We start from the raw sequence: 14581 nt of genomic DNA, 5'->3' as shown, positions 1-14581 counted from the left end.
CCCCCACCAGCTGTCCCCGCCTGACAGACGTGCTCCAGGGCATGAGCTAGCAATATCAGCCTCCGGGAGCAAGAACCTGGGATTTCAATCTCAGTCAGATGGTCTATTTTTGAGTGACTCATTGAGCCCAGCAATCAGACCCATGGCCCAACTTAAGAAGCTTTGTTTGCACCGGAGAGTCGGGAATAGATTTTGGTTTCCGAAAGTATCTGCTTGCATAATAAGAAAATCCCCACCCTCCATTCAAAGAAAAAACTGGAAAGGTCAGAAAGCATGGTTGACATTAGCCAAAAAGACAAAGCATGTGCATCCTCCCAGCACACAACCCTGGCTTTGGCCCACATTCCAGGGGCTGCTTCCCATATTTCTGCATTTTGCATCACACCCCAGTATTAATATTTAAGTAGTTTCACTTCCATTGTTAGAAATTATGAAAGAGGACACTTCACTTATGACCATGAAGGGAAACACTACCCTTTGCCATACACAGGAGGCCCTAATGAAGTCCATCAGTACCAAACAGGTACGTCCACCCGCGATCGAGTGACCGCATTCAAGCAAGGAGACATCTTTCCACAAGCCCATCTGAGCAAGCAAGATCATTAAGCATTCTCTAGGAATCAACGCCGGGTCATGAGATTTTGTCATCAGCGATAGTTAGACTATCAGGAAAGCCATTTCAACTCTCTGGTAGCATAATGTGTTGGGCTGCTAACAGTCAGGTTAGCAGTTCGAAACCCCTAGCCACTCCATGAGAGAAAAAGGAGGCTCTCTCCTTCAGTAAGGAGTTAAAGTCTCAAAAGCTCACAGGGGCAGTTCTACCCTGTCCTATAGGGTCACTGTGAGTCAGAAGCACCTCCCCAGCAGTGAGTACACTACCTACAAGGGTAAGGCCCATCTTCGAAATGGCCATCCCCACATCTTGCCTTTTGTGGGACACCTGCCTAGTAGAAGAAGACATCTCCAGCCAGCAAATGTGTGCACACAGGGAATTAGGCCTTGGTGGATGGAGTTGGCCATCACTGGGCTATTTTGTAGGAACCCTGGTGGTGCTGTCTGGTAGGCATTGGAATGGCTCACCTCAAGGTTGGTGGTTCAAACCCATCAGCTGCCCTTTAGGAGGAAGATGAGGCTGTTTGCTCCTATAAAGATTGACAGCCCTGGAGACCCTATCTAGGGACACAATTGCCAGGAGTTGGAATTGACTCGATGGTATTCTTTTAAAGACTAATTTTTTTTGGTAAGGTCCCTGTAGCACAGTGAGTTAATTGTCAGGCTGTGAACTGAAAGGTCAGCAGTTTGAACCCACCAGGAGGCAGTCTGCTGCCATGGAAATGTACAGCCTCTGACCACAGCTGGAGGCAGTGGGGGTCCGCTGTTGCCATGGGTAAGCGCTCTCTCTAATGGAAAGGTCCGCGATCCGATTCCGCCAGGTGCTCTTCTGAAGAAGAAAACACCTTGTGATCTGCTCCCCGGATTCCAGCCTGGGAAACCTCATGTGGCAATTCTGCCCCTTCCCATAGAGTTGCCGTGAGTCCGAACCGACCCAACAGCAAACCAGGAGAACCACGCTAGCTTATGACTTTGAAATCCCAAGCTTCGGAATGGAGTGATGCAGAGGAAGTTCTGCCATGAAGGGGGCGGTCAAGGGCTGGGTCTAGAGTTGGGGAGCAATACCTAGAGGATCTAGCATCTTCCGGAGGAGCTATGGATGCTCAGGTGTATATTCCAGTCCTGGGTGTCAGGAGTACTAAGCTCTGCTCAAGTGAGTCACTGTGTGAGCGAGCCACTGATCCATCGGGATCGCTTCAAATGTAGCCCCTGAGCTGTAAGCATAGTGTGTGTGTGTGTGTGTGTGTGTGTGTGTGTGTAATGTGGAAGGTGTGGAAGTCAATGAAGGGAGCAGGGCAATTGGGGCTCAATCCCACTGGGGACCTGAGAGAGAGAGTTGAGAGCATGCTTCAGAAGGTCCCTACCAATGGGTGAGGGGGCTATGGTGTTGACTACCAACTCTACTGCCTGGGCTGGCTCCTGGGGCATGATATTTCTGGGTCTTCTGGTTTGTGCCACATGCTACGGAGGCTGTCCGCATGACCAAAACTGCCCACAGCACCCCGAGGTGAGTTATGGCACCTGCCACTAGCGCCTGCTACCCAGACCACTGCCAGTGAGCAGATCCGGGCAAACACAGACCCTTTACAGGGCTTCTGGCACTGGACATCTTTCTCCCGAGGTTTGAGTGGCTGACCTGGATTAGTCAAGCACCCACAAATTTGTAAGAATAAAAAGGCGATTTTAAAGTCACAGAAATATTCAAAACAACACGGCATTAAATCACACAGAAGGAACCCCTGCTCACGTGGCATAACAAGAACACAACTTTCCCAAACACGCAACGAAACTGAGAAAGGGGAAGGCCAAAAGGAGAAGGAGCAGGCGTGCTGGGGTGGTGGGCGAGGCTTGGACGGGAGGGCACGGTTCCCAGGAGAGCCTCAGACGGGAGGGCACGGTTCCCAGGATGGAGCACTACAGTCAGTGGCAGAAATACATTTTTCCAGGATCAGGAAATGCAGAGCCTCAAAAGCCTTGGTAGCAATGAACTACTGGGAGACCCCTCCATACGGGAGCCTGGTCTCCAACAGTGAGCCACCACATGTTGGCCTGCTAACCCCAAGGTCAACAGTTAGGAACCCCCAGGTGTCCCCCAGGTGCCCCCCAGGAGAATGATGTGGCTTTCTGCTCCCATCAAGATTTAGACTTGGAAATCCACAGGGGCAGTTCTCCTCTGCCCTCTAGGGCTGCTATGGGTCAGAATTACATGTGACAAGATGGCGGTGAGTGAAGGGAGTCGATCCCTTAGTATGGGCCTGTCTCACGTCTCCTTGGCCACAAACCCCTCTCTGCTCTCATGGAAACCAGCCAAGAGAAACTGGCCCCAACGGATGCCCTTGGAATGTGTTCATGCTCTGGTTCTGCAACAGACCTCTTCCCAGGAGCTCCTAAGAGCAGCCCTCGGGGGCTCCAGAAAGAAGCTCCGTGAGTACTTCCATCTCCTCACTGCTCCGTGACTCTGCATGACCCCACTTGGAAGATGTTTCCAGACCCATGCAGTAAAGTTCCAAAGGAGGCGGGGCATTGTTTCTGAGGATGTTTGGGAAGCACTGGACAGCAGGGTACCCACAGAGCACGAAGCTGGTCTCGTCTACTTCCTATTGCTTCTTGCCTGGGTTGGCGGTTACTCTCCTCAGCCCGGGAGCTTGCCTGCTTCACAGGACGCCTGTGGCTGCTGGTTCGGGGTGCTGTTGGGGCCCACTCTTGACTCCCAGCAACCCCGTTTGATAGGGGAGAAATGACTTCCATTTGCATGGACATGGCCCCGGTGGGAGCAGATGGATCGCCAGGACTGTCTCCTGCAGAGCTGCTAGGCGGGTTTGGACTGCCCACCTTTCAGTTAGCAGCCAAGTGATGGACACTGTGCCACCTGGTGTCCAGCGGAGTCTGAGACGCAGTGGGTGCTGCACCGTGCATGCCTGGTCGGCGCGGACAGGGGAGGAAGCTGAAGGAGAGTAAGGGGGGCGGCCCGGAGGCTAGGCAGGCGGAGCTAAAATCCAAAGGCTCATCCCAGAGAAGGCAGGGTTGGAGGAAAGAGAGGCCAGAGCGACCTCTGCTGCCCTGTGCAGACTCCTGAGTGCAGAGGGTAGAGGGGCTTCCGCCGCCCTGTGCAGACTGAGGCTGTCTCAGGCCTCTGCCACTGCAGGTACAAAGATCAGGGGTCCTCGGCACGGCAGCAGCAAAGGCAGAGGCGTGGAAACAGCATGCCTGGCAGCCATGACAGAGCCCGTGGTCTGTGCTCAGAGGGGCCTTGTACCTCGGCCATCTCCTGTGACCCTCCAACTGCACGGGAGGGGCCCGCCTTGGTTCCCTGCCCAGAGTGGTGCGTGGATCCCCCAGAAGTCAGAAGCCTGTATGCAGCAGAGCCAAGAGTCTTTCAAACTCCAAATCCGGGCTGTTTCCCAAATCCGACTAGAGGCTCAGTTCATCAGGACAGAGAGCAGGCGTGGAGGACCACAGGCGGAAAGTTCAATAGCTTTTTGCTAATGGACTCCATGATGGGCTGGGAAGATGGTGGCAGGTGGCAGATCTGGGAAGGGCTAGAACCCCTGGGGGAGGAGGGCTATCTGGGTGGAGGAGGGGAGGGTATTCCTTGAGAGTTAGGGAAGGAGGCCAAACGTCCAAGAAACCAGACTCAAGAGTACAGCCCCCTGCTCCCAGGGCAGCCCCCCACACCCGCTCTCCCCTTCCCCCGCAAGCTTTCACTGTTTTAACAGTGAGCTGGCTGCCAAGGAAGTCTAAGGAATCAAAGCCCCTGTACCGAGAAAAGCAACTGCGATCACCGGCTAAGGTTTTTGGTGGGCATTCCTAGGCTTTTTAAGCAAGAGGGAACAGGGTAGGAAGAGGAGTGCTAGGAGGCTTTTTACGGCTGTTTTGGTGACAGGAGAACGTTCTGAATTTGTAGGGACCTGTCCCTCTGGCTTGGTTCCTTTATCCAGAGTTGCAGCCACAGAGACATGGAGGGAAGGACACGACCAGACTTCTGGAGGCCAGGAGGGGCGTGATGAGTGGTCAGGCGTGTTTAGAAGTCAGTCACACATCTGGCTGGAGACCGCAAGGTCGGAGGTTCAAACCCACCGGTTGCTCCATGGGAGAAAGAGTCCCCCCGCACCTCTAAAGATTTCTAGCCTTGAAAACGCAGAGTAAGTGACCCCGTCCTGCGGAGAAGTGACTGACTACTCAGCAGAGTTCCAGTCTCCAGACCCCGAGGGAGAACCAGCTGCTATCAACTTGACTGACTCACGGCCGCCACGTGTGTATCAGAGGACAGTGGTGCGCCCTTGGCCTGCCTGTGAATGATCTTTTCCCAAGTAGATGGCCAGGCCTTGCTCTCAAGGTACCTCTGGGTGACCATGAGCCTCCAGTCATTTCGTTAGTGGGCCAGCTGGCTCACCCTTTATACCCCCGGGGACCTCAGCCCAGTCCTGCTCTCTGTCTGCAGACAATGACAGGACACATGCTCCAGGGCAGGGCTGCCGCAGGGGAGCTGCTCCAGGGCAGGGAATACTTCTGAGGCCTGACCGTGATCTTGGGAAGGTGAGGATGTGTGAGGAGGATGAGAGGAGGAGGGAGGAGTGGCTAGGACAAGGCAGGTGCGCATGGACACACACACACACACACGCACACGCATGCACACACACACACACACACACACACACACATCTCTCTCTTCAACACAGGGACTTCAAACAAACAGGAAATCCACCCTGATGGGCACGTGGAAGTCAATGAGTGAGAATCACATGATGGGCCACCCCTGGCCTCTGGGGGTGGGGAGGGGAAAGGAGGGCCACCAGCTGGGCCCAAGGGGAGGGGTACCATGCCCTGTGTGTCCTGCTGTATGGCCCTGTCTGATCAGTGATCAGTCTCCCACTAGACTCCTGCTCCCAGAGGCCTGCTAGAAAGGAACAAAATTAAACAAGGAGGAGGAAGTGGAGGAGGAGGAGGGGGAAGGAGGGGATCTCCCTCTGGATTTTTTTTTAATTGTCTTGCTGTGATTGCCTATTTAAGCCCACCTGGCAGAAAGCAGAGTAAAATCACTTCAACCTCCTTAGGGGGCCCTGAGAGCCAGGCAAGCTGAGAGCTGAGCTAGCAGCAGGGAGGGGAAACTGAGTGTGTGTATGTGTGTGTGTGTGTGGGGGGGGTGTTAGAAGACTTCCTAGGGAAGGAAACCACCCTACTTCCGAGGAAAAAGGCTGTGCAGGGAAGCTGGGGCTTCGGGGAGGGCCACGGGCCCTAGATTGTTGGCCTTTAGGGAAGATGGAATGTTCACGAGGTTAAGATGAAGGTTTAACATGACAGGGCGTGGAGAGTGCCTGTCCCCATCTGTAAAATGGGTATAATAAGACCATCGTTCGTCCTGAAGCCTTGGCAAGGATTGACTGAGATGGCAACACCTGGGGGGAGGGGAGTGTAAAATAATGCACTCAGGTGGGGTTAGGGACTGAAGACGTTTCCCCCACCCCACCCCGCACACACCCAAAGGTCTTGAAACCTTCTCCCTGGTCCCATTGGGGAATAGGGGTTTCTGTGCTATTCAGTGAAGGGTGTGTCCTAAACCACATCACCCCTGAGTTCTGACAGACTGGGGGACGAAGACACCATCTGAGAGTGAGAGGGGCAGAGAGCTGTACCCGGCTGGATCTCCAAGAATAGGGCAACTAGACACTGAAACAAAGAAAGAAGGAACTCGCTCTCGAGTGCCTCACATCCTGAACCCCACTTCCAGCCTCCGGCGCAGTGACAAAACCCACCCCTGTTCCTTAAAGTCACCCTTTTTCTATGTCCGTCAAGTCGTGGACACCCACGGAGTACTCCATCCTCGGGGTCAGGATGAGTTGGAATGGACCCAGCGGCAGCCAGTTGGTTGTGTTCGCTTCGTGGTTATCCCAGCAACAGAACTAGGACAGGTGGTTCTCATCCCAACCATTACCTGTCGGGCCCTGACAAGGCCGGGTGCCCGGGCAGATGACCCAGTAAGCCAAGGTGAGCTTGGGCTCACGTACTCATCTGCACTAAGTGAAACAAGTGTTCATTAGCTACAGGTGAGAGCGTGGGCACAAGTCCGCCTGCGCTGGCATGGCTGACTGGGTACCCCGCCTTTGTCAGGGCTGGTGAATGTGGAGAGAGGTCTTGAAGGCCCTGTGGGTTTGGGTGAGAGAGGTGCCAGCCAAACCTAGAAACAAGATCTTTGATGTGGTGGAAAGGGGTGAAACGGTTCGTTACAGCTTAGTGAGCAAGCACAAGGAAGCGCATGCTTACCTCAATACTGGGTAATTCAATGCTGTCTTGCACATTTCACCCACTGGCACATGCTCATGAACGGATGGAAAAATCCAGTGGCCCGTTGATGTCACGTTTAAATGCCTGAAGGACAGCAGTAAATGGCCTGCGGTTCAGAGCCTGTCAGCTCCTGGGTGGGAGGCCCGGGCAGCCACCAGGTGTGGACCAGCAGGCTCTGCCTTGAGCTGGGTGTGGCATGACCCCACCACTCACCAGGGGGACCCAGTCCTTTAGTAGTGGACAGGGACTCAAGGACATGGCGCACATAATCGGACACTTGCAGGCCCCCTCGAAGAGGTTTCCGTGCATCCAGCAATGGGGTAGTCTCTGGGCAGCCGAGGATCCTGGGCACCTGGTGATGGTCCCAAGACAAGTCTCCCCAGTTAATTCTCCCAGGGGTCAACCACAGAAGGTAGAAAGCCTGAGTGGAGTCTTGGTGATAAGTAGATTCCAGAATACAGGGCCTGTCTGCGAACCCTTGAAGGGGTGGGGAGGTCAGTGTTAACTGCCTGCTTTTTCAAAGGCAGGGTTTCTGCAGAGGTGAAGGCGCCTGTCTCCCCCGCCCCCCAAAGCAGCTCACACTACGTGTCCAGCAGTGCTGACACGTACGCGCGTCATCCTCCACCAGGAATGACTGCTCCATCTCTGTTGTTCAGGACAAGAGACGGAGGCTCAGGCAGGTAGGCAGCCGTTTGCTCAGGACCACCTGGAGGGTGAACCTGGAGTTTGAGTTCATGACAATGGGGCTCCCCGCCTCTGCACAACTCCTGCCCCTTCCTCTTGGGGGGGCGTCACTCTCTGGAGGCCCTGAACTGCAGAAAATGTGGCCAAGGAGGCCCGTCTTCCTTCTCAGGGTTGAGAACACACATGTCCAGGCAGCGAGAAGACGAGGGTTGTGGATCAAGAAGACCTGGACACTGTCGGGAGGCACATACAGCGACGGAATGTGCTCTCAGGGACTCTGTCGATGGAGTGGCCTTCCTTCAGGCCGTGTGAAGAGCCACCCAACAAAGGGCTGAACTTCAACACGCCCTTATGAAGGACCAGGGCCCCACTGAACCACAAAGTACACACCCACTGCCACGGAGGCTGGTCTGACTCATAGTGACCTTAGCTGGAGCTTCCAAGGCTGCAAGTCTCTATGGGAGCAGACAGCCTCATCTTTCTCCCTTACGGTGGCTGGTAGGTTTGAACTGCTGACCTTGAAGGTTAGCAGTCCAACATTTACCCAACAGCACCACTGGGGCTCATTAAACAAGAGTATTAAAATGTGTTCCAGAACCAAAGCTGCGCTAACGTCTCCCTCTGGATGAAACTGGAAAAGAAGCCCCAGCTATCGGCCCTCCCACCACTGTCTTCTCGGGAACTGTCGTTAGTTTGCCCGGGTGTTGACTCAGACTCGTGGGGACACCATGCTTCCCGAGCAGAACTGCTCCACAGCACTGAAGCCACCAACTCTCAGGCCCACAGTCGGGGGCTTAACCATCTGCACCACCAGGGATGCTTCCAGGCTCGTGATAATGAAACAATGTCCCTTCTCTTCTACTCTTGAGCTATGAATTATTTGCAGTAAGTTGGTATCAAGAATTAATAACAACATAAACTAGAGAGATGACCAAGAAAGGCCTACTGGCAGTCTGGATACTTATTCACCTTCCAAAGGCTAGAAAAAGGCCACTGAGCTAATGTCAGTACCTGCTCCACAGGCAGTGGCCAGACTCTCGATTTCCAAGGCCAAGAAGGAAAAGGGGAAATCTGGAGCAATCCAGAGAAACCTGACTGTTACAAAGCCTAGTGGAGGGTCAGGAGTGGTTAAGCCTTCTTGGGTTCATCTTTACCTTGGGCAACAGACCTGCTCTCTACACCTCAGAGTGTTCAGCTGTCAACAGGGGAGTGATGACAGAAATACATCTACCGTACACACTCAAGTATAAGCCAAGGCACCTAATTTTACCACAAAACTGGGGGGCTTTTTCAGCATAAAAATGTGCTGATTCCTGACACGATTGTTGAAGACAAATGGGTGCATAAGCAAATGTGGTGAAGCAAGCTGATAGTGCCCGGCTATCAAAAGAGACAGCAGCTAGGGTTTTAAAGGCTTGAAGATAAACAAGCAGTCATATAGCTGGGAAGGAACAAAGCCCACATGGAAGAAGCACACGAGAGTGTGTGATCATTAGGTGTTGATGGGATCAGCTATTAGGCACCAAAGAACAAAAAATCATATAATTGTGAATGAGGGGGAGTGCAGAGTGTGGACCCAAAGCCCATCTGTAGGCAACTAGATACCCCCTTACAGAAGAGTCTCAGGGAGTAGATGAGCCAGTCAGGGTGCAGTGTAGCAACGATGAAACATATGACTTTCCTCTAGTTCTTTAATGCTTCCTCGCCCACACTATCATGATCCCAATTCTACCTTACAAATCTGGCTAGACCAGAGGATGTACATTGGTACAGACAGGAACTGGAAACACAGGGAATCCAGGACAGATGAACCCCTCAGGACCAGTGGTGAGCATAGCAATACCAGGAGGATGGAGGGAAGGTGGGGTAGAAAGGGGGAACTGATCACAAGGATCTACACATCGGACAGTGTAAGACATGACAAAAGAATAATAATTTATAAATTATCAAGGGTTCATGAGGGAGGGGTCCTGGGAGGGAGCAGAAAATGAGGAACTGATACCAAGGGCTCAAATAGAAAAAAAATGTTTTGAGAATGATGATGGCAACAAGTGTACAAATGTTCTTGACACAATGGATGGATGGATGCATTGTGATAAGAGTTGTATGAGCCCCCAATAAAATGATTTTTTTAATGAGCTAAAAAAACTCTGCTTATACTCGAGTATATATGGTACATCTGTTGTGGATTGAATTGCAGCCTCTCAAAATATGTGCCACATGACTTCAAAATGCATGTCACATGACTGAACCATGATTCTCAGATGATGTCATCTTCCCTCATGATGTGATCAGCCCATTCGCTCTTAGGGGATTAGGGTGGGATATGTAAGTCACCCTTTCTCAGGTCAGAGCCCTGATCATAACGACCTGCTCGAGTTTTCAAATACATACAAGCAGAAGCTTGGGGAATATCCCTGGGAATGGTTACTAAGGGCGTGGGATACTGGTGCATGAATTGTTATATTAGACCAGTCTGAGTTTCTGGATATGGGACCTTTAAGCACAGACTCTTCTTTCAATGTCTCTGTGAGACAGGCTAATAAAGGATCTAATTCTTTATTTGGTTGGTTCAATGAAGTATGGACTGCCAGATGGCCTAGATTAGACCAACTTGAAGTACCTGACCTACCTTGGTACACTGTAGAGGAACTGGCAGCCCTCTGGACTTAAAGGACTGCTAGTGTCTCACTGCTTTATAATGTATAATTTAACTACTCATTTCTTATATTATCTATCTATTTGTATATAATTTAATGGTTCATTTCTTGTGTTATGTATCTATCTTTATAAATATATATATATATATATATATATATATATATATAATTACTAGCAATCTGAGTTTGTCTGTCTAGAGAACCCTGTCTAACACACCAGGTAAGGGGGGTTTCCCTACATCACCTTGCTATCTTGCATGAGAGAAAAGGGGAGAAAAGCAAACAAACAGGAGGGCTGGAATACCACCAGTCAAGACGGGCCAGGAGGGGTGAGCCCTTTGGACCTGGAGTCTCTGCTGAGAAGCTCCTAGACCCAGGGGAAGACTGAAGGCAAGACACATGGAGATCTCCAAGAAGCGTCGGGCTCCCGGATGCCGAAAGGCGACCTTGATCTGCCCCCAGAGCCAACAGAGAAAGCCTTTCCTCTAGAGTTGCCGCTCTGAATGGAAGCTTCTAGCCTCCTCAACGGAGAGAATCTGCTGGTCAAAGCCATCACGTGCATTTCTGTTCTACCCGCACCAGAGAGCTAAGATCACATCAGAGTCAGAGGGAAAATGGAAAGAGATCAAGTCACGGGCAAGGTTTGCGAGTACAGGCCCTGGTGCACAGGAAGTGCCCATCAATACTGCCCATCATGACTGTGGTGTGGTCTTGTTCTTTGAAATCCCCACCTTCTCCAGGCCGTCACAACGGGGCTCAGAGGGCTCACACACCAGCCACCCCGCCCCTGGAAGAGTGTTCTCCCCACAGCGTCGAGGTGTCTACCACAAGTGCCCTGGAGTCCGGTTGCTTACATCTGAGTTGAATCAGTTTCCTGCCCCATTTGGCCCCCGCTTGCTTTTCCTGGTTTCTCGCTTTAAGCAGACTCTCAAAATGAGCTTATCAAAGGGGGTCGAAGCTCCTGCACCGGTGCACATCCACACTTCCTGTGTCAGAGCAGGCAATTCAAGGGTGATGCAAGGGCAGGGGGGACAGAGCCACTAACGCCCTAAAACCTGCTCTGAACACGCCAGCTCAGAGCAGGGACAAGCCGGCTCCCTGCGGTTCCACTGTCCCCACCAGTCAGGATGTCAGGGAGGTCCTAGTGGGCTCACGGTTTCTCCTGTTGGATGAACTGCTGGGGCTCCACTCTAACTCTACTTTTGGGAACTGAAAACGGTTCCACTGTGACTGCTGGGGTCAGCTGGCCAACAGTCTGACCCTGACTCCTTCCGGTGACCCTGTACCTAGTGGAGAAAACCGCTGCCTCATCGTGTGTTTGTGCCAAGATACCTTTAAGGCCGGACCGTCATCATGACCCACACGGTTTTTGTTGGCTGATTTTAGAACTAGGCCCCCAGTCCTTTCTTCCTTGTCTGTCTTTAGTCTGAAAGCATTCCGGACACCTGTCAGCATCGTGGCATTGTGACTGCCCAGGAGGTGCATGGGGCTGGACTCATGAAAAACAGCCAGTCTCCCTTTGAGAGGGTCAGGTGTACTTACTTCCCGAGAGTGGCTCTCCGGGCCCTTCCAACGGGTCTCCGCCTGGTCCATCCAGCGTCTCACTCATCTGCTGTGCTAGAAATTCTCCACCATCTCCCTCTGAGTGCAAGCCAGGCACTGGGCTTCTGTCCGTCCGTGTCCACGTGCCGTGTGTCCCCACGGCCCTGGGGCTCTCATTCTCCAGCAAGGTGTGGTCCCCACTGCGGCCCTGCGAGTTTCTCCCGCTCCTCGGGTCCGAGGTACTGTCAGCAGTTGGCACCAGGGGGCTGCTGCCCGCTGAGCTCACAGGGGAATCGAACTGAGGGAAAACACCAACGAATTTCAGGCCCTGGCTGGCGGCCTCCTGGATCTGCGAGGCAAACAGAAGGAAGCAACAGGTCAGCAGGGTGATCCGTGCAGGGGAACCCGGTGCCGTCCGAGGAGCCTCACGGGCGACCTCTGCGACACTACAGCAGCCACGTGAGAAACACGGGATTGCAGGAGGCCCCCTGTGGTCAAGGGCAGTGCCCGCACCCCACCAGCCCTGGGAAGACAGTTTGAGTCTTTTCCTCTGATGGGAAAGGAATGTATGTGGCTATGAGAGCTTGGAATCACTTCTGTTTGACTCTTTGAAGTGAGGCCCTTGCGCTGTTCATTGTGATGTTGGTCCTAAAAGGGTGAATTGGAGGAGCATTTGAAAGAGGAAGTTCATTTTTTTCTTCTTCTTCTTTCCCTGATGAATCATCTACTTCCTGCCAATCAGGCTGCTGTATAAACACGGTGTGTCTCGATGACCATATACTGACTACCAGATGGCATTTTATGACCCAGAGCACTTCCTCTTTGAAACAATCGTTTTGGAAAAGACTGGTAGAGATGGGGAAATAACCAGAGGAGACGAGGCCTTCCCCTCCCGGAGAGAGTTACACTCCCAGACGCCCACGGGGGCAGTGAGTTCCACCTTCTCTGTCCTACAGGGTCACTGTGAGTTGCAATCGCCTGGGTGGCAGTGTTTGCCTCCTCCCCCTGCCCAGGTAAGGATGCTCCAGTCAGTTTACAGGTAAGTAAGAAGCTGGAGAGAGAGTTCATAGCTCTCCAGGACGGTGCCACCCCCACCCCCGGAATGGGCAACCTCAGACAGACACGAGTCCTTTGAGCGTCTGTAGGAAACAACAGCACGGACGGACCGCTCTCTAAAGGAAAGGCGAGTCCTTGACGAACCACTGCCACTTCCCACAGAAGATTGCTTCCATTCCGTGTTGCACATCTGGGAGCTGACTTGAAGCAGCTGCAAAGAAGCGGTCCAGTCTGCATAAAGTCAGGTTGGTAACAGACATAACAACAGCAATAGCTGGAATTCCCATCTAATGCAGTCGCCTTGTGAAATGTTTTACACGAAAGGGTTTCCTATTATTCTTCAACCGTCCTGCATGGCATGATTTTCTCCATTGCAAATGCAGACACAGAGGCCCAGCGACGCGAGCACCTTACAGTCAGCAGGGGAGACAGAGGGCCCAATGCCAGCCAACTTTGGTTTGGGCCGAAGTATACTCTTCCCCACAGAATCCAATGGAGACATCTCAAAGCACCAAGTACAAACACGTCCGTGGACACACCTATGTCCACACAGTGCCTCCAGTCAGCTCAATCCACGCTTCGGATATTTCTTATTATTTTTAAGTCATAATTTTCATTCCAGAAAAACTGCAATGTTCATTTATTCATCTGTGGTATCTACTCATTTTATTTTGGAGAGTGTCTGGAAGGTGATACAGGAAGCAGATATTTTCAAAGGGAAAACCTCAATTAATGACCAAGCAAGCCAACCTCCAAGCCCTCGTGTGCATTCTGGCTCACAGGGAGCCGGCAGGGCAGTGTGCAACTCGCCCTGTGGGCTTCCAAGGCTGCCCATCTTCAAAGAAGCAGAGTCTCATCTCTGAAAGGTGGGCAGGACCCGCCACGAAGGACCGCCACAGCATGGAAAGCATAGCGCTGAACTTCTGCCAACCAAGGCTAACAGAGAAATGCAGTCCACCGACCGTCCTTAAGTGAAAAGCAGTAACAGCAGGAACAGGCGATAAGAGGGCCTCATACACTGCTGGCAACGGACGGGGGATTTGCGGTGTGACGTACAAAGGCACGGCGCCGAGGGAGCCTTGGTTAGTTTCACAGAAAATGGGGGCACGTTTTCACGTGCCATTTATAGTCCTGACCCAAGGCACAGTTCTGTGGGGACGCCTGCATGTGCAGCTAAGGTGAAAGAAGCCAGGGTCATCTGACCGATGTGGCCAACCAACCACAGCAGGTGCCAGCCTCCCAAGCATGCCAGGGCCCGGGCACGGGCGATGTCTACACCAGCTTCTCAAGTGGCCCAGCTGTGGAGGGGAGAAGGCACCTGTCTAGCCGCCAGACCTCAGACGTGCTGGGGGCAGGGGGCTCTTCATTTAGTTTGAAATATGTTATGCAAATTTCTCAATGCACTGACCCAGTGTGAAACTCACCTGACACTAACCGCCCACAAAGGTCCCCATTCGAAAGCCACTATCAGTGTCCAGATGGAGCACCCACAGGAAAGAAAACTAGCCACTGTTCCCCAAACTGCAGGCCGGCAGACTTCTCGAGACCCTTCAACTCTACGCTGACATTCCCATAGCGGCCCACAGGCCGAGTCTCTTGGACTGCTGTCACTTATGAGTAACAGGTGACTGTTGGCCCCAGCTGTGCACTGGCCCTTGCCACTCTCTGCCTCACCACAGAGGAAACAGCTTATGACTCCTGAAGCATTAAAAACACACACAAAAAACCCCGGTCCAACTGATGGC

At 52.5% G+C, this 14581-nt stretch overlaps 1 protein-coding gene across 1 annotated transcript in view; it reads right to left on the bottom strand.

The window, feature by feature from the left end:
* The window catches only part of RFTN1 (raftlin, lipid raft linker 1), a 234853-nt gene that overhangs the window by 55724 nt on the left and 164548 nt on the right, over positions 1-14581 (bottom strand). The window contains exon 5 of the mRNA XM_075547176.1: positions 11781-12129. Within this exon, the coding sequence (XP_075403291.1) occupies positions 11781-12129 (349 nt within the window). The remainder of the gene's footprint in view (positions 1-11780; positions 12130-14581) is intronic.

Source organism: Tenrec ecaudatus, chromosome 4 (genome assembly GCF_050624435.1).
Source record: "Tenrec ecaudatus isolate mTenEca1 chromosome 4, mTenEca1.hap1, whole genome shotgun sequence".
Classification (NCBI taxonomy): domain Eukaryota; kingdom Metazoa; phylum Chordata; class Mammalia; order Afrosoricida; family Tenrecidae; genus Tenrec; species Tenrec ecaudatus.
Note: the sequence above shows the minus strand (reverse complement) of the source record. Positions and strands in the feature narration are given on the sequence as shown.